Source organism: Panthera onca, chromosome C2, assembly GCF_046562875.1.
Source record: "Panthera onca isolate mPanOnc1 chromosome C2, mPanOnc1 haplotype 2, whole genome shotgun sequence".
Taxonomy (NCBI): domain Eukaryota; kingdom Metazoa; phylum Chordata; class Mammalia; order Carnivora; family Felidae; genus Panthera; species Panthera onca.
Genome location: NC_138347.1, coordinates 121,499,537 through 121,520,230, shown reverse-complemented (window position 1 = coordinate 121,520,230; position 20,694 = coordinate 121,499,537). Strand labels below are relative to the sequence as shown.

Here is a 20,694-nt window from a genome sequence, read left to right as displayed (position 1 = left end):
CACAAAATCAAAAATCTGTGTGTAAGTTTTGACTCCCCCCCCAAACTTAACTACTAATAGCCTACTACTGGTGGGAAGCCTTACTGATAAGTCAGTTAACACAGGGTTTGTATGTTATATGTATTGCATACTGTCTTCTTACAATAAAGAAAGCTAGAGAAATGAAAATGTTATTACTAAAATCATAAAGGAAGTACATTTACAGTACCATATTGTATTTTTTGAAAAAAATTCACATATAAGTAGACCGCACAGTTCAAACCCATGTTGTTCAAGGGTCAACTGTATTTTTAAAAATCATTCTATTTTCAGATATCAGATCTAAGTGGTATTGATACTATTAAATATTAAAAAAAAAAGATGTTAAGGAAATTAGCAATAATTATGTTATAAACAGTATGAATTTAAAGGTATAAATGCTCATTCAAAATTAAGAAATTTCAGGGGCGCCTGGGTGGCTCAGTCAGTTGAGCGTCTGACTTTAGCTCAGGTCATGATCTCACGGGTTCGTGAGTTCAAGCCCCACATCCGGCTCTCTGCTGTCAGCACAGAGCCAGCTTCAGATCTTCTGTCCCCCTCTCTCTCTGCCCCTTCCCCGCTTGCACTCTCTCTCAATAAATAAATAAAAACATTTTAAAAATTAAGAAATTAATAAAAGCAAATGGCAATACTGTATGGGGAGAGATTAGTTTAAGGCCGGTTTTGGTACCTGAAAGCTATTGATTCCAATATTGCTCGTACAAGATGGTATTTACTGGTGGAAGGCTTCAAACCCATAAAAGAGGCACATGCATAGGGGTCATCTAATGGAGCCTAAAGAAGAGATAGTAACAATTTTTATTATTGTTCTAAATTAAATCTATGGAATTAAAGACATACGCAATAAAAACATACCCATGTTAGAAAAAAACAATGCTTATTTAGAGTTAAGAAGTCTTAAAATAAATGACAGTCCCTAAACATGTTAACTATTAGGATAAATCTCTAATAGGACTTAAACAAGGTTGATTTATAGATATTGGACTTAGCTATACCTTCTGTTGGAGCTCATACAAAGATAAGGGACTAAAGCAGAGTAACAACTTATTAAATATCTAGCGTTACAAGAGGAAATGAAAAGCAATCCTAGTATTTCTCCTTTCCTCCACGTGTGAAGTTTTTACACTGAAATTGTTTTTGTAAAGTAGCTTTTTGAGGGTATAAGTTAATCTTAGTAAAAAACCATAATGCAGAATGTATGTTTTTCAGTGTCATAACTTACACCTAATATTTTGTCAGACATTCAAACTAAACTCTTCTATTTCTTAGCTTAATAGTCATATTGCCTAATATGAGAAATGACCCAGCCTAACATCTGTCTTTAAAAGAGCCAAAGTCTTGTAGCATCCGGGTGGCTCAGTCAGTTAAGCGTCCGACTTCGGCTCAGGTCATGATCTCATGGTTCATGGGTTCGAGGCCTACACTGGGCTCTGGGCTGACGGGGCAGAGCCTGCTTCAGATCCTCTGTCTACTTGTCTCTCTGTCTCTCCCCAAATTGTGCTCTTTCTCTCTCAAAAAATAAATAAATATTAAAAAAAATAAAAGAGCCGAAGTCCTGAGGTGGAATTATGTATCTATCAGATGAATTTTGTATTCATTGCATCCCCAGAAATCCAAGACAATTCTAGAACACAAAGATGAAGAACAAAGACCCTTGCCAGAGCTTATGGTCTCACTAGGAAAGATACAGAAGAACAGTTCCAACATCTGATAACAGGTCATGACAGAGGGACGTTCTAGTGCTGTCAGAAAATGATGGTCCCCAGGAAAAGCACCTTCTACCTTCAGGGCCTTGAAATATCATCTCATTACCTGGAAAACTTTTTACTACCCCTTCTCCTAGTTAATCCTTCTCCTCTTCCAAAGCTTGGCTCAGATTCCTCTGGGAAAACATCGATCCCAGAGACAAGGCCAAGCCACCATCATTGCTTTTATGGAGACTGGTGAACTTTGCTTCATATCATGTATATATAACCACATACGTTTGTGTGGATGTTTGTTGAAACTCTATCTTCCCCGTGGAAACTCATTTAATGTACTTCCTATGTGTCTCCAGGTCCTTGCAATGCATCTGGCCCCCGCAGGGAATCAACACACATTTGTTCAGTCAATGAACAAACAATACTTTTCCTCATTATTTAACTGAAGAAATTCCATATTACATCTTATCTGTACTGTAGCTATGATTTTCCTCCTATTGTGATTTTATCCTGATAATTTTTCAAATTTATTAACATGTTTTGGTGATCCACTCAGTAAAAGCTTACTTATACAGTAACACTGGTCTATATCAGGTGGTAGAATACTGTATTAGTGCCTAGTAGTGTGCTATGGTTTTTTTTTTCTGCATAAAAATTACTCCTTCTAATTAATACACCACATAAAATCCTGGTATGACCAGCCCGAAATGACTTTTGTAAAAACAGCTATGGACATAATTTATAATTAGTAGTAGGTCAATTTGAGGGGGTAATAAAGTCCATAGACACATAAACATTTCTTATAGGTTATAATGTCCCTGCATTAGTTAGTCCAAGTGAATCTGTCTTTGGGATGATATGGTAGGAAAAACACTGGGAAGTCCTTTAGGTCTGGTCACATCTCAACAGGGCAGACAGCCTCCAGCCACACCTTCAATCCATCACTGTCAATCCCTTGAGTAAGCCTCCCAGACCATCAATCAACTAGGAACAGGGAGATTCTGTAAAGTTTTGCTTGGAGCCCTGAGCTAACCTTGCAGACCCCTGCCCAAGGCATAGACTACCAGCCTCGGCAGGCCCTTGTCACCATGGGTATCTTAGCCTAAACTGCTGGGTACTTGTAAGATGGTTAATGTCAACATGCCTCTTGCCTGTTGTCAACCTTGAACCTAAAGGCATCTACTGTGTCTTCCCGTTCTCATATTTTATGTTATACCATGAACCAGTACAACAGAAGAGTTAAGAACTTGGACTCTGGAGTCAGAACAGCTGGGCCCCAAAACCAGCTCTGTTGCTCACTAGCTGTGTGAGACTAGGCAAGTGACTTAACAGCTCTAAATCTTACTTTCCTCATCTTCAGAACGGGCTGATAAGAGTATCTTCTGCCTTGCTGAGTTACTGAGGATTAAATGAGACAATGCATGACATTTAGAACTGTGCCTGACACATATTTCACTACAAATTTTATATTACTATTCTTGCTTACCAAACCCCTTCCCACTACTGACTTTCTTCATATCCCCTTTCTGTGCCTTCTGAATTCTCCCTTCTATTGTAAATTAATTCTCCCAAACCATAACCAATTCTGAGAAGTTCTTTCTACTGATTTTGTGGTTGCTGTAACAAACCTGCCTCTTTGCTGGGCAAATTGCTTCAGTTGTAGCTATCCAGAGGACTGCCAAGCTTCCATACCACAGGGACCAGAAGAACACTGTACTTGTACTTTTTTTTTTTTTAATTTTTTGTTTAATGTTTATATTTATTTTTGAAGGAGAGAGAGACAGCATGAGCGGGAGAGGAGCAGAGAGAGAGGGAGACATAGAATTTGAAGCAGGCTCCAGGCTCTAAGCTGTCAGCACAGAGCCCAATGCGGGGCTCGAACTCACGAACTGTGAGCTCTAAAACTAAAGGCAGTTCTAATATTCTAAAATTAAAGGCAGTATCACAGATACTTGACCCTTCCTTTCCATTCCCCAATCCCTCGTTTTCTTTAGTTGTTGACATAGGCAGTTTATCAGCGATCTCCCTCCTATTTTCCAAACAGCTTAGAATCAACACACTATTGTCTGAATTAACTTTCGGTTTCTACTTAAGAGTTTCGTGTTACATTAGGAAATACTTGAGTTTGTAGTCCTCCTCCACCCTTCTCAAACCCACCAGATTGCCAGGTTGCAATCATGGCAGGGAAGGGACATATTTTATTAACGTGAAATTAAAAACCGCGTCTGTGAGAGTTTCCTCCGATCTTTTGGGTTTTAGTAATACTTTTTATCATATATTTCATATTATTTTTACAGACATATGGATTGATGCAGAAGTTAAAGACAGCTGCCAAGATAAAGTCACTACTAAAGTCCCCAGCAAATATTTCAAAAGGGAAGAATATATAGTAGCCTAACTACCTTGGCTGATGACAACTATGCATCTAAAGCTTCCTCCTGAAACGTCAATCCAACAAATACTCTTCGCCCCCTGTCCTATGATGGATGCTATTTAGTTTCCTCACATTACCCTAAAGAGGACCTAGTGCAATCTCTATTATGTCATTTATAAACTTTTAGTCCTTCAGGGTAAAGTACATAGAAGGAAATTATTACAGATACTAAAATAATGCCCAGGGGAACCTGGGTGGTTCAGTGGGTTAAACGTCCAACTTCGGCTCAGGTCATGATCTCGTGGTTTGTGAGTTCAAGCCCCGTGTCAGGCTCTGTGCTGACAGCTCAGAGTGTGGAGCCTGATTCAGATTATGTGCCTCCCTCTCTCTCTGCCCCTCTCTCTCTCTCTCAAACATAATAAACATTAAAAAAATTTAAAAAAATAATGTCCATTTAAATGTCTAGTTTGGAAATACTGTATTTTTAGAGATTTGAAACACTCTGATTTAATCCTTTTCCACCAGTTTCTACATTATATTATCCAAACATTCAAATTTTGGACTTCAACTGATTGCCTGAATATAGCATGGACTAGAAGAGAAATTTTTGTTTTTTGAAAGGAAATAATATTTAAAGAATGATTAAAAGGATAGGATAAGCTTCCCAAAAAAAGGAATTTTGTTCATAATAATATACCTTAAAAGTTTTTTAAAAAGCCTTTGTAATAATATGCTAAAATCAAAGGCAATATCCATAGATCTTTCAAATAATTACAAAGTCAAATATTACAAAGTCATTTCTCTTACTGGGTTCACTTTCTGATTAGGCAAAGTAAACAATACTCTACCACAACCAAAAGAAAATTTGATTTTTAAAAAAGTTAATGAAATTTATAACTGCTCAATATACCCATACGTGTGTGTGTGTGTGTGTGTGTGTGTGTGTGTGTGTGTGTGTGTGAGAGAGAGAGAGAGAGAGAGAGAGATAGAGAGAGAGAGAGAGATCGTAACATTATTTTTCTAATTCTCAACTTCTTCTAAGTAAAAAATGTCAATATACTGATACATTTTCCCCACTGGGAAATGGTTAATTTTGGTTATGACAAAATAATGCTAAGTCTTATGTAAAAGTTCTATACCAAACCTACCAACTTTTCATTTCCATAAGGATAGAGTTCTAAGTTGAATTTGCTCCGCTTTCTCATGGAATTAATGCTAGATCACAGCTTCTCAGCCCTGGAATGTACCTTCACTTTCATACTGCTCAGTGCCCAAACTTTCAAGTAAGGGAGTGGCAGATAAATAATTTTAAATGTAGGTATGAGGAGAGAAATGTCTGTTAATTGCCATTGACTAAGAAAAAAAAAAATACCTGCAATCCACTAAAAGATGGAACAAAACAGACTCCTTCAGAATCTTCCAAACTTTTGGCCATTTTTTCAGTCTCAGCAACATCTGTGAAAAGGTCTGCAAAAACAAAAATAACAAGGGGCGCCTGGGTGGCTCAGTCGGTTAAGCGCCCGACTTCGGCTCAGGTCACGATCTCGCGGTCCGTGAGTTCGAGCCCCGCGTCGGGCTCTGGGCAGATGGCTCAGAGCCTGGAGCCTGTTTCCAATTCTGTGTCTCCCTCTCTCTCTGCCCCTCCCCCCGTTCATGCTCTGTCTCTCTCTGTCTCAAAAATAAATAAACGTTAAAAAAAAAAAAAAAATTTTAAAAAACAAAAATAACAACAACAAAAATGCTAAAACGAAATGGAGGGGTTGGAGAGGAACAAATAGAATTATGTTATATGACTAGTATTTACCTGCATCCACATTTATTATGAATACAGTATGAAAGGTCGCTCACTTGAAAGCATCAACACCAAGGCCAATCTGCTCTAGTATTATCTGGGCTCTCACACTGCATAGTTTATGAGCCCATGGAAGGTCTTCTTAAATGGGCTCTGTATGCAGCAGGACTTACTTTTTCCTTTAAAGATATTTGGACTGTTTAAAAATCAATTCTCTGCTTTTTTGGCATTAAAATAAATTATTCTCCTGAAGATAACACCAATCCTAGCTTTCTGAGGAAAAAATCATCTACCTATAGTAACCAAGAGAAACAACTGAAAAACTACTCCACCTAATGGGTTCAATGAGGGGCCGGTAATAGGTAGATATATGAAAAGCCAATCTTTAAAAAACAAACAAAAAAAATCAAGATCTAATTAATTTAATATACTATTTTTACTGAAGTGTATAACATACATGTAGAAAACTGCACAAATCCCAAGTATACAGCAAGATGAATTTTTAGTGTGAATACACCTAGGTAAACAACATCCAGATCAAGATACAAACTTCTTTTGTTTAACATAAAGCGTGTGAAATTCATTCATATTGTTAAAAGTGGTTGCACTTCATTCTTACCCTTGTATAATATTCCACTGTGTGACAATACACAATTTATTAAACTATTCTACAGCTGATATGCATTTGGTTAGTTTCTAGTTTGGGGCTAATATACATAGGCCACTTTGAGCACTCAGACATTCTTTTGGGTGAACATATGTGTATGTTTCTGTTTGTTATATACCAAGGGATGGTAATGCTAGTCCTAGGGTCTACAAATTTAGGACTAACTTTAGAAGATAGTGCCAAACCATTTTCCAAAGTGGTTATACCAAATTAAGGCTCCTGCCAACAGTATGAAACTTGCAGTTATGCCACATTTTTGCCAATAATTGATACTGTCTATGCTTTTCATTTTAGCTATTTTGGTGGATTGCATGATGGTTTGATTTTGTGTTTCTTTATTAATTAACAAAGTTGAAATCCTTTTCATTCATCAGTTGGATATCCTTGTTTGTGAACTGACTCCTGAATAAGCATGTAGGACAGATAGCACAGATCAGATGAAAAAGCTCAAGAATCAGTCGTAGTAAATATTGAAGGCTTTGTACAGCCTCAAGAAAATTGTTTTAATTTTATTGCATGTTTTGTTATTCTTACAATGAAGAACTGAGTAAAGTTTAAGAAACACCTATGTTAAAACTCAAGTTAATAAGGCTAGTTCAATAATATCTATAAATTGTATTCAAAATGAATTATCAGATCCATAAATCATATTCATTTGGTCAACATGTTCATACAACACATCAAAATATCTCTAGTACTTCAAAAACTAATTATTAAAAAATAACATTGGTTTTTAAATGTATACTTTAAACAAATCATGTCTAAATGTCTAAATTTTTCAATCAAAATTTGGAATAATGGCTGGATGGCTGGTTTGAGGAAAAGTTTTTTGGCGACAGGCAAAGAAACAGGAAAAAAAAGAAATACAGTTAATTTACATTCTTCATTGGCTGTTCCAATGAATATACTTGCTTGAAGAATTTCTCTAAGTAATCTTCCACTTAAACTCTTCTCAAATGAGCTTACAATGTAAAATCTTTGGGAGTAAGCAGATTTCACTCCGTCTCTCCCACTGAATACAACTAAGAATCCTGACGGAATGCATGGAAAAGCTATCTGAGGACTCAAAAGAATAAGGCCGGCAGGGAACTTGAAGTAATGCCACACCAGTGGTGAGTTTCCTGTTTTCACTTTCTCTGATATCAGGGACAGCCTAAAACCTAACACTTGGATCTATACACTGGGTGCACATATGAAGTGCTTCCATAGAAGTACCCCTTTCTGGTCTGAGGTGCAGGACTCAGGAGTCTCTATGGAACAGACAGTAAGTGACAGATAACATTACACACCTATTAGAATTGTAAAAATTAAAAAACAAACAGACAAAAATGACAATACCAAGCACTGGAGCAACACACACACACACACACACACACACACACACACACACACACACACACGCTGCTGGTGAGAATGCAAGATGGTATGGCCACTCTCAAAAACAGTTTGGCAGGTTTTTGTTTTTGTGTTTTACAAAGATAAACTCATACTTATTTGTGTGTATGTTTATATAACACATATAACATCATGTTTATACAAGCCAGCAATCCCATTCTTAGATATTTATCCTAGAAAGATTTTTAAAAAATTAAACAGATGTTCACATAAAAACCTGTAGATGAATACTTATAGTAGTTTTATTTATAATCACCCAAAACTGGAAACAACAGCCCACAGGTCCTCCAGTAGGATAATGGATGAACAAACTGTGGTATATCCATAACATAGATTATTGCTGAGTAATTAAATAAAATGAACTGTTGATACATACAAAACATGGATGAATTTCAAAGGCATTAGATTAACCAAAAGAAAGCTTCTCAACTGGTTATAGGATTCCATTTATAAAATATTGTGGATTCTAATATCCATTTATATGATTCCATTTATATGAGAGCCATTTAGAGGATACTGTGCAAAAGGTCAAAAGCTTCACAATGCATAAGACTTCTATTTCAGTTCCCAACTTCTGTAATTCATCCAACCAGATCATTCACTGATGTAAAAGATTCAATGAGGAAAGAGGCTATAGGGAAACAGTATCAAACATTTCTGGCTGAGGGGCACCTGGGTGGCTCAGTCGGTTAAGTGTCCAACTTTGGCTCAGGTCATGATCTCAGGCTCAGGTTTGTAAGTTGGAGTCCCACATTAGGCTCTCTGCTGTCAGCACAGAGCCTGCTTCTGATCCTCTGTCTCCCTCTCTTTCTGCCCCTCCCCTGCACTCTCTCTCTCAAAAATAAACAAACAGTAAAAAAAAGTTTAAAAAAAATTTCTGGTGGAAATGCAAAATGGCACAGTTCCTACAAAGAGGAATTTGGCAATGTCTAACAAAATTACAATGTATTTATCCTTTGATTTAGCAATCTCTGTTCTGGGAATTTATTGTAAAAACATACCTCCAACAAAAAGAAAATCCATATGTACAAGGTTATTCATTGCACCCTATTTGTATTTGCAAAGTATTGGAAATTACTTAAGTGCCCAAATACAGGATATTGGCTGGCTAAACTATGTACATACACATACTGTGCAGCTGTGAAAAGAATAAAGAAGATCTCTGTGAACTGATGAGAAGTAATTCTCAGAATATATTATTAAGTAAAAATGGCAAAGTACAAGAGAGCATATATAGTTTACCTTTTATGTAAGAAATTAGGGAAAATACAAAGCATGCATCCCAAATGATTTTGCAAAAAGAAATATAAAGGATAAACCAAAAACAAGATGTAGGGAGACAGATGAAGGGACAGGTGAGGGAGTCAACTTCTCTCAGCATATCTTTTTTCATGAGTTTGACTTTGGGAATCAAGTTAAAATTCCATATCAAAAATATATTGATAATGTGGGGCACCTGGGTGGCTCAGTTGGTTGAGCGTCCAACTTTGGCTCAAGTTATGATCTCATGGTTCCTGAATTCAAGCCCTGCGTTGGGCTCTGTGCTGACAGCTCGGAGCCTGGAGCCTGTTTTGGATCTTTGTGTCCTCCTATCTCTCAGTCCCTACCTCACTCATGCTCAATCTCTCTCTCAAAATAAATAAACAGTAAAAAATCTAAAAATATATATATTGATAATGTTTTTAAAAAGGATGCAGGGGGGAGGGAACTAAAACTGGTAACAGAAACAAACTCAACTCTATTTCAAATTAATAAAATCGCTGAAGGAAGAAGAGTAAGAACTAATCGAAGTAACTTTTGAATAGTGTTCTTTGACCATATACTCATATACCCTTAAAATAAAGGGAAAAAAACTTGCAAAGGATCTTGAGTAAATATTGTTTGTTGTAGTGGGACAGTCTAGTAATTCTGAAGATCTTTTGTGTATATTTCAAGGGAGAGTAAATGAATGTATATCAATGTTGTTGGGAGCCAGAATTCTCGATGTAGAAGAGATAAAAATATAGAACATAAAAAGACAAGCAAAGACCCTTAGGGGCTAGACTAGAATTGGAGGTGTGATATTTCAAAAATTGTTAACACACACACACACACACACACACACACACACACACTTCTAGCCCTGTTGAAATCTGCTGCCAATCACTGCTGTTACATTCATTCATTCATTCATTCATTCATTCATTCATTCAAGTAGGCTTGACACCCAGCATGGAGCCCAACACAGGGCTTGAACTCACAACCCTGAGATCAAGAATCAGACACTTGTCGATACTACCCAAAGCAATCTACATATTCAATGCAATCCCTATCAAAATAACACCAGCATTCTTCACACAGCTAGAACACACAATCCTAAAATTTGTATGGAACCAGAAAAGGCCCCGAATAGCCAAAACAACCCTGAAAAAGAAGGGGCACATACACCCCAATGTTTATAGCAGCACTATCAACAATAGCCAAAGTATAGATAGAGCCCAAATGTCTACTGACTGATGAATGCACAAAGAAAATGTGGTATATATATACATAATGGAATATTACTTGGCAATCAAAAAAAAGAAATCTCACCATTTGTAACAATGTGGATGGAACTAGAGTATATTATGCTAAGTGAAGTCAGTAAGAGAAAGACAAAACATCATGATTTCACTCATATGTGGAATTTAAGATACAAAACAGATAAACATAGGGGAAGGAAAGGAAAAATAAGATAAAAAGAGAGAGGCAGGCAAACCATAAGAGACTCTTAAATACACAGAACAAACTGAGGGTTGCTGGAGCTGGGTGGGGGGATGGGCTAAATGGGTGATGGGCATTAAGGAGGGGACTTGTTGGGATGAATACTGGAGTTATATGTAAATGATCAATCACTAAATTCTATTCCTGAAATCATTATTACACTATATGTTAACTAACTTGGATTTAAGTTGAAAAATAATAATAATAAAATTATAAAAAATAGAAAAAAAAAGAATTACTTAACTGAATGAGCCACCCAGGCGCCCCTTTATTTATTTATTTTTAAATTTTATTCTTATTATTTTAAGTAGGCTCCATGCTCAACGTGGGGCTTGAATTCATGACCCTGAAATCAAGAGTCACTCATTCTACCAACTGAGCCAGCCAGGCACACTGCCAATCATTATTTTTCAATACCATTTTCCACTCATAGGAATTAGGGCTTATTGGGAAAGTGGCTAATTCCACTTAGGGAGTAGGAGAAACCTAAGATGAGCTTAAAACATCTTGTGCCAGAAACTAATAAAGTGTTAAAAAAAAAAAAAAAAGATATGGACATTTAAAGACATAGAGGATAATTTGAGAAGATTTTCACTGGTTAAATCCAGGACAAACTGAACATGAAAATAAAAAGAACTATAAGATTTGTAACCTGTTGAATAAGAAACCATAAGTTTATAGTGATAATAAGTAAATAAAAGGGGTGAAGTGGAAGCTCTTCACTGCACAATAGAAGGCTAACTACTAAACACGGAAGGGATAATAGAGTTAGCAAACACCATTTTGCAACCATTGGAATAAAAACTGATCCAGGCAAGAATTATCAATGAATGCTACATTTAGAGGATGGGGGAAATTTGATGAGAAATGGGGTATCTAGCTAGTTTCAAAGTATCTCCCCACATATTATTTATTACAAAAGTAAAAACAGTAATTATACAATGGAGAAATTGGGAAACATCTTATGCATGTGAACAAAATTTTTTTAAGTTTATTTATTTATTGAGAAAGAGAGAGAGAGAGAGAGAGAGAGAGAGAGAGAGAAATGAATGAGCGGGGAGGGGCAGAGAGAGAGGAAGAGACAGAATCCTGAACAGGCTCTGTGCTAATAGCACAGAGCCTAACGCAGGGCTCAAACTCATAAACCACAAGATCATGACCTGAGCCAAAATCAAGAGTCAGACACTTAACCGAGTGAGCCGCCCAGGTGCCCCACATAAACAAAATTTAATAGAACCAAAACAAGACTAAAGGACACCCTGCATCTCCAGGTATATATTCTAAGAAGGATACAGTTATCATTTATGTATGATATCAGCCAAAACTACATAAGATGGATCTAGTCACAAGAACCCAAATTAAAGGATATTGTAGAAAATAACTGGCCTATATTTTTAAAAAATGTCAATGGCATGAAAAACAAACAAAGCTGAGGAAACAGTTCCAGATTAAAAGAAATTAAGCAATTTTGGATTCGATCTTGTAATGGGAAAAAAATGCCATGAAAGACATTGTTGGGACATTTGACAAAACTGGAATAGGGATTATAAATTTCATAAGGGGTGCCTGGGTGGCTCGGTTGGTTGAGCGTCTGACTCTTGATTTCAGCTCAGGTCATGATCCTATAGTCGTGGGATCCAACCCGGCTCAGCATGAAGCCTGCATAAGATTCTTCTCTCTCTCTCCTCCTCTGCCCCTCTCCCCTGCTTGTTCCCTCTATAAAATAAAAAAAATTAAATTAAAAAAATTTTTTTAAGTATTACAGTATAGCCAATGTTAATTTTTCTCAAGTTTATAAACATACTTTAGATAAGTAAGAGAATATTCTTGTTCTTAGGAAATGCACCATGAAGTACTACAGGGAAAGGAGCATGATGCATGCAGTAGATTCTTAAAGAGCTCAGGAAATTATAAAGATATTTATCTAAGGGCACCTGGGTGGCTCAGTTGGTTAAGTATCTGACTTCAGCTCAGATCATGATCTTGCGGTCTGTGAGTTCAAGCCCCGCATCAGGCTCTGTGCTGACAGCTAAGAGACTGGAGCCTCCTTCAGACTCTGTGTCTCCTTCTCTCTCTGCCTCCACCCCTCCACTCTTTGTCTCTCTCTCTCAAAAATAAATAAACATTAAAACAATTTTTTTAAAAAGATATTTATCTATCCCACAGCATATGGGATACATGGATGGATGGTAGGTAGACCGATAAAGCAATCACGGTAAAACATTAAAAACCAGCAAATCTGGGGGGTGCCTGGTTGGTGGAAAGTGTAACTCTTAATCTCAGGGTTGTACATTCATTCAAGCCTCGTGTTGGGTGTAGAGATTACTTTAAAAAATAAAATTAAAAAAAAAGCAAATATGGGGCAAAGGGTATACAAAAGTTTTTCTGCTATTTTTACAACTTTAAGTTTGAAATTATTTCAAAATGAACAGTTAAAAGAGTTCTCATTTTTATCTCTCTCTCACTATATGCCTCACTGTATATATTCCCAGTGAAACATATATAAGGTACCAAGTCTTGGATATTTTAAAAAGAGATTTAGTTTATTAATTTTTACTATTTATCATTTCTCAGTTTTATAATTTGTATATCCTTATACTATTTGGCTGGGAAGTTTATTATGCTTCTCTCCTTTTTCTTATTAATAAGGATTCATCATTTTCATCTAAGTACTGTTCTTACAGAATTATAGTTATTTTCTATATTTTTTGGACACTATCAAATTATGTTTCAAATGTTTTCCTTGGCCCTATGCTACTCAAGAAAAGACATTTCAAATTTCCATGTGGCTAAGTACCATTTATATATTGTTTTTGCTATTCATTTCTAACCATATTACATAATAGGATGAGATGTTCCACTCTATTGCTTTTCAAAGTATGGAACTGAGAAAAGGATTTGTGTGTGTGTGTGTGTGTGTGTGTGTGTGTGTGTGTGTGTGTGTGTGTGCATGTGTGTGCGCACCCACGCATATGTGTTTAGAAAGAGATTTCCTTGAATTTGAAATGAAAATATAAATGAACAGAAAGAAAAAATGAAGAACAGAAAAAATGCACACTTTGTGGTCTATTCTTGACCAGCACTTTACCCCAGAAGTTATACACCATGGAATTAAACTCATTTATGGGAAGAAGGGAAAAACAAATAAACAAACAAAAACAGAATACATTTTGAAACTTTTAACAGAAAAGTTTCTATAGAACAACACATAAAATATTTAAGTCTAGTTTAATTAGAGGCTCTTTTTAGTGTTAATTTCAATCTCTTAAAGAGATTTTTGTACATTATGTTCCTAATGTACAAAAATAAAGATTTTATATTATAGTAAGATGTCTTTTATCAGTTTGGTATAAGACCAATTCAAATAATAAAGAACAAAATCTGGCCTGCTACTGGGGAATAAAAAACGTTATTTTTTGAAAAACACCTTATTTATTATATACTTTGCTTTGCCCATGTTGAGATCTTTGCTCTATTTTCTTTTGGCTAGAGTACCTCCTTGGGTAATTTCCTCAGAAAGTATATGCTGCATGGCCAGAAAATGTCCTTTTTGTACTTAATATGAATGCTATCTTAGCCTGGCACCAGATTATTGACTCCTTGATCTTTTTCCTAATATGTACATGTTCCACTTTCTAAATTTTACAACTACTTCCATGCCAGTCTAGTTTTTTTCTTTAGAAATAAATGGCTCTTCCTATCTTGAAGCTTTTCTTTATTCTTGGGAATCAGATAATTCATACACATAGGACTGTCTTAGTTTATCTTTTTTTTTTTCAACTTGGTAAGCTATTTCCGTCTGTGTAGTAAGGTCTTTCTTCTGCTCATGGAAATTTATTTCCAATTTGTTGCTTCAATTTTTACATTTTTATAACTCCATTTCCATAATTACATTTTCATATGCCACAAAAGACTAGTATTCACATATTTTTTTCTCTTATCTTTCCTCTGTATCTCTTACCTCTTAGTTTTATCTTCTATTTGTTTCCTCTTCTTTGTTTTTAAATATTCCCTGATTCCTATTTGCATTTTCAGCACTATTTTTTGTTTTGTTAGTATTTCGTTTTACATTTTACATATCTTGGTTTTGTTCCTCAAAACTCTTTATGTTTTCCAGACATTTCTTTGTAATATTTTCTTTCATCCCTTTAAGTTTGACTTTTGTTGGTGTTATTTTAATCTTCTGTTTCTCCCATCCTCTCTGCCTGCATAGGAGCTACCTGTTGAGCTTGGTCACTCCCATTCAGGGCGCTATATGCTCCTACACTGTGCTCTCTTTCAGGTCAGGCTTATGGGGTTATCAGGCAATTACGTCTTTGCATATCTGTCTAGGGGAGTGAACCTTGGCTCTCTGGTTTCTGGAGATATGAGAAAGTATTAGGCCTCCCCACTCAGATTGGAAGAGGGGCAGTGCAGACCAAACAGTACTGATGTCATTTGGTAGGCTCACCCAGGGATTCGCCAGGCCACCTTTCTTCTCCAAATGATAAGGGGATTTTCTCCTGGCTCAGCAGGCTGGATCCATAGAAAACATCTAGAGTGTCTTTAGCAGCGTCTAGTATTTTCACCAATAACACTCAGGTAGTGCCCTCTACAGACCCTGGGCCTGCATTGTCTACTTGAGAACTCAAGGCTTCAGTTCTTGCTGGGTTTCACTTCAGCTTCAGCAGGAAGCCACACTTCTCTTCCCCAGGAGGAGAGAGAGACAGGATCATGAACTAAGATCCTATTCACCACCAGTAACATGTATCTGTTCACTCCCTAAAATTAGTTCACATGTGAGAAAATGCTTATCTCATTCTCTCTAATGAAGGATATGTTATCTCTCTTGGGAAGATAACCAGAGAGAAATCGGTTTCCTTATTTCTAGTAAATAAGAGTCCTCGGTAATTTTAAATGAGCATGGGGAAGTCTTAGGGGATCGCCCGGAGCAAGCAGATGTGACGTGTAGCAATTAAAAGTGATACTGCTAGGGAAAAAATGTCCCCTGACCTGTGTTACTGGGGCACAGCAGAGAAACATGGCTATGTAATACACAGGCTGTTCATCAATCACAATAGTTAAAAAGTGGAAACAACCTAAATGTCCATCATCTGATGAATGAATAAATAAATTCTGGTACTTCCATATAATGGAATATTCAGCAATAAAAAGAAATAAGTACTGATATATGCCATGACATGGGTGAACTTTGCAATGTTATGATGAGTAAAAGATGGCAGTTACAAGAAGCCACATATTGTTTGATTCTATCCACACGAAATGTCCAGAAGAGGCAAATCCATAGAGACAGAAAGTAGATCCATGGTAGCTGAGGGGAGGTGGATAGAACAGGAAGTCAATGCCAGTGCATACGGAGGTTTCTTTTAGGGGGAATAAAAATGTTCTAAAATTAGATGGTGGTGATGGTTGCACCGTCCTGAGACATACTAAAGAACACTGAATTTTACACCTCAAATAGGTGAATTATTTGGTTTGTGGATTATATCTCAATAGAACTGTAAAATAAAAGCAAAAAATATTTACATAGACTGTTCTGCAACTGCTTCATCCCCTCCTTAATGTGCCATAGGCAGCATTCTGCATCAATAAGATATACAACTACACCGTTACATGTGACTGTACAATGTCCCACTGTATGGATATACTGTAATGCTTTATTATTAGACAGGAACTTATTTCCAACTGCTGCACTAAACACCTATGCATATACACGTCTTTGCATATCTGTCCCATTGTTTTCTTAGGAAACAAAGAATAGAATGAGGCCAAAGGGTCTGCACTCTATAAATTGACACATATTGCTTGCTTGTCCTCCAGAAAGGCCATACCAGTTAATATTCATCACAAAGGAGGGGTGCCTGGGTGGCTCAGTTGGTTGGGCCTCCAACTTTGGCTCAGGTCATGATCTTGTGGTTCATGGGTTCGGGCCCTGCATCAGGCTCTGTGCTGACAGCTCAGGGCCTGGAGCCTGCTTCAGATTCTCTGTCTCCATCTGTCTTTCTGCCCCTTTCCAGCTTGCACTCTCTCTCTCAAAAAAAAAATAAATAAACATTAAAAAAACATTCATCACAAAGGAAAACAAGAAGAGTTTTTTTCTCTATATTCCCACCAATACTGACCATCATCAAACTACTTAGTAATCTCTGCCAATTACAGGTGACATCAGTTTTTAGATGTGTATTTCTTTGATTATTGAATTGAATTGCATTTTTTTTTTTTGTTTTGTTTTGTTTTTTAGTAATCTCTACACCCTGTGTGGGGCTTGAACTCAAGACCCTGAGATCAACAGTCACAAGCTCTTCTGACAGAGCAGCCATGTGACTCTGAATAGCATTTTTTTTTTTTTTTTTTTTTTTTTTTTTTTTTTTTTTTATTTTTGGGACAGAGAGAGACAGAGCATGAACGGGGGAGGGTCAGAGAGAGAGGGAGACACAGAATCGGAAACAGGCTCCAGGCTCCGAGCCATCAGCCCAGAGCCTGACGCAGGGCTCGAACTCACGGACCGCGAGATCGTGACCTGGCTGAAGTCGGACGCTTAACCGACTGCGCCACCCAGGCGCCCCCTGAATAGCATTTTTTAATAGTTATTTGATTTGTGATATCTGTACTTCTGTCCTTTGTCCATTTTTGTCATTTTTTTTAAGTTTATTTATTTACTTTGAGAGAGAGAGGGAGAGAGAGACAGAGAGAGACAGAGAGACAGAGCATGCAAGCTTGGGGAGGAGCAGAGAGAGAGAATCCAAAGCAGGGTCCACACTGCCTGACACAGAGCTCCATCTCATGACCACGAGATCATGACTTGGGCCCTAATTAGGAGCCAGACACTTAACTGACTGAGCCAGCCAGGTACCCCCACTTTTTTTCGTCATCTTTATTAATTTTTCTGACGTATGCTACAAATTGTTCTTACCAAGTTGTTTTTTAACTTTGCTTATGGCATCCTTCTCCTTACACATTCTAATAATTTATATAAATTTATTATTCTTTTTCTTTATGGTATCTGGCCTTAATGCCTAGCCTTTTACTATCCCAGTATAATAAAATAATGCCCTATATTTTCTAGTTCCTTTTATGTCTCATTTGAACAATCCATTCATTCCCTACTGATCTGTAGTCCTATGGCATTCTTGAATTCTTTAAGTGCGGCCTATGAAATCTGTTTATAAGATGACTTACCTAATTGTTGAGCCCATTTTATGACTGTACCAGTGTCTCCTGCATTGCTTTCAGCTAAGCATACAACTTCTTGCCCAATCTTCCACCCAATTAGTGGATAAAAGCCTTAGAAACAAAGAAACAGTATAAGTCAAATATAAATAGATAATTCATCCAGAGATGACTACAGTAGAACAATTTGATTTTCTTAAAAAATAGCAAAGTGGCAGGGTGCCTGGGTGGCTCAGTTGGTTAAGTATCCGACTTCGGCTCAGGTCATGATCTCGTGGTCCGTGAGTTCGAGCCCTGCATCGGGCTCTGTGCTGACAGCTCAGAGCCTGAGGCCTGTTTCAGATTCTGTGTCTCCCTCTCTCTCTGACCGTCCCCCGTTCATGCTCTGTCTCTCCCTGTCTCAAAAATAAATAAACATTTAAAAAAATTTAAAAAAATAGCAAAGTGGCTCTGAAGTCAGTGGTCTCACAAATTTCTAACCTCTTAGCCTTAGTTTCCTCAATTGTAAAATGGTCTACCTCAGAGAGCTACTGTGAGAATAAACTGAGTTAATGCATAAAAAGAACTTAGTGCAGTGCCTGATATGTAAAATGAACATTAAACATTAGCTTTTATTATCCATAGGCATGTCTATGTCTCTAGAAACAGAGGAATAGAACCAACTACACTATCTCATTTATTTGTGGAGGTTCCTAAGTAGAAACAACCTGTTGCAATCAATGATCAGATTTTCTAGCTTCCATTTCCCTAGTTACGGGAAAAGGAAGAGCTTGAGGGGGGATGGAAGGTAAGAAAAAAAAAAAAAAAATATATATATATATATATATATTTTTTAATATATATATATATATATTTTTTTTTTTTTAAGAGAAACCAAGCTTCTTTATTTTTTTTTAATGTTTACTTTTGAGAGAGAGAGAGAGAGGAGAGAGAGAGAAAGCGTGAGCATGAGTCGGGGAGGGGCAGAGAGAGAGGGAGTCACAGAATCTGAAGCAGGCTCTAGGCTCTGAGCTGTCAGCACAGAACCCAACGCGAGGCTCTAACTCACAGACCGTGAGATCATGACCTGGGCCAAAGCTGGAAGCTTAACCGACTGAGCCACCCAGGCACCCTAAGAAAAACATTTTAAAATCTACCTCTTAGTAACCACAGTAGGAGACCATAGCCCAGATTAAGAGCTCACAGGCCTCTTAGGGTGTTCTTCCACAATCTAAATTTCTTGGTTTATACATCCTAGGATGTCTTCCATCAGGGAGATCAATTTCTTGGCAATTGCCATTACATATGCATGGAACACTAGTTGAGAATTACCACAAAAAAAATGTTTTTTTTCACAAAAAGAATTGCTAACACATAAAAAGAAAATTTAGAGGCCTAGAAAGATGTTTTAAATACATATAACAAATTAGGCAAATATTTGGAAAACTGACCAAAATACCCTAATCCTGAGTTTTTCTATAATAACATCTTTCTCATTTTTTATGCTTTTAAGAAGGGAAATAGAAATTAACTAAGAATAATAACAAAAAATATATTACAGAGTGTCCTTAATATAAACTGGGAAAACAGTATCAGAAAAGTTAAATATGAAAATAAGTGATATTTGTCAATAAAAAAGATAAATTCTAACTACCTCCAACAGTATGTTGCACGCTATTTCCAGTATTAATATCCAAAAATGTCCCAGTTCCCATGGTAAGTTTCACGTCTCCAGTCTGGAAGCAGCATTCTCCAAACATGGCTGATTGCTGATCGGCGACCTACCAAAAATGTTCAAATGTAAGATGGTTGGTCCTTAGCAGTGGCCTATTTCACTGTATCCCACTGTCTCCTATACTATATTCTCATACTTCAAAATTTTGTTTTCTTTTTTCCTTTTCTTAAAAAAAAAAATCCCTGGAAAGAACAAAGAGCAACAATAAGATAGAAGTCTCTCTAGGGAATGTGCCTCGGGAATTTTTAGTGGGCAATCTACTTTATGATTTTTAAGTGTCACAGGAATAATCTTAGAAATAAAGGTCAGAATAAAAATTGCGCAGAAAAAACAATGAAGATTTTTTAACTTAAAAGCAGTTTCATTCATTAGTCAAATAACTGACCTCACAAATTTCTCTTTTAATGAGTGAGATAGGTGTATGCTTAATCTAAATACATGTAGGTCGAAACCACACATTCCCAACCATACATTTTTGTTAGAAGAAAAAATATAACATCTTGTGAAAATAATTAAATGTACATATACATTGTTAAGTAGCAAAAATTCAATGGGGTAAATTTTAAAGATCTAATTGGCTTTATTAATTGATGCATGAATTGGGCAGCACCCTATCTAGCAGATAGCTCCAAAGGGCTAACGAAAAGGATAGTTTTTAGAAGCAGAGAAAGAACGGAGAAAAAAGGAAACTATTGGCAAAGAATTCATTGTTTTAGGCAAGGTCACCTTCCTAAGGGGAACAGAGGAGTCTATCGTTAAACTTCCTAGTGCTGACCAGGAAATTCCCATGTTGACTGGTTAAGGGTTATATTTCTGGGGGGTTGAAACTACAGATAGATTAGCTGTTAAGTCTTGGTTAACTGGCTTGGGACCACCATTTGACGCCTGTGGTTTTCTTTTTAACAGTTTCCTCCCCTTTGATCAGACTCTCAGCTTAACTGAGAGATGTGATCAAAATTTAAAGCATTAGCGCCATTCTCTGCCATCAGCTCCAAAGCTGATCAGTTGTTACTGGTCCTTTGTGTGGCACTCACAGGTCATGATGGTTTTTTTGCTTGATCTCTGTGACATTCACAGGTTACAACTTCAGGTTCACAATTT

At 36.8% G+C, this 20,694-nt stretch overlaps 1 protein-coding gene across 5 annotated transcripts in view; it reads right to left on the bottom strand.

The window, feature by feature from the left end:
• GK5 (glycerol kinase 5) overlaps nucleotides 1-20,694 on the bottom strand; it is a 79,867-nt gene that overhangs the window by 10,377 nt on the left and 48,796 nt on the right. For 4 of the 5 annotated variants that reach the window (XM_060638841.3, XM_060638840.3, XM_060638838.3 and 1 more), the window contains 4 exons: nucleotides 19,513-19,639; nucleotides 17,889-17,993; nucleotides 5,486-5,580; nucleotides 710-813 (listed from right to left, as the gene is read on the bottom strand). In XM_060638841.3, the coding sequence (XP_060494824.1) occupies nucleotides 710-813; nucleotides 5,486-5,580; nucleotides 17,889-17,993; nucleotides 19,513-19,639 (431 nt within the window). The remainder of the gene's footprint in view (nucleotides 1-709; nucleotides 814-5,485; nucleotides 5,581-17,888; nucleotides 17,994-19,512; nucleotides 19,640-20,694) is intronic. The other variant, XM_060638839.3, reaches the window with a different exon arrangement.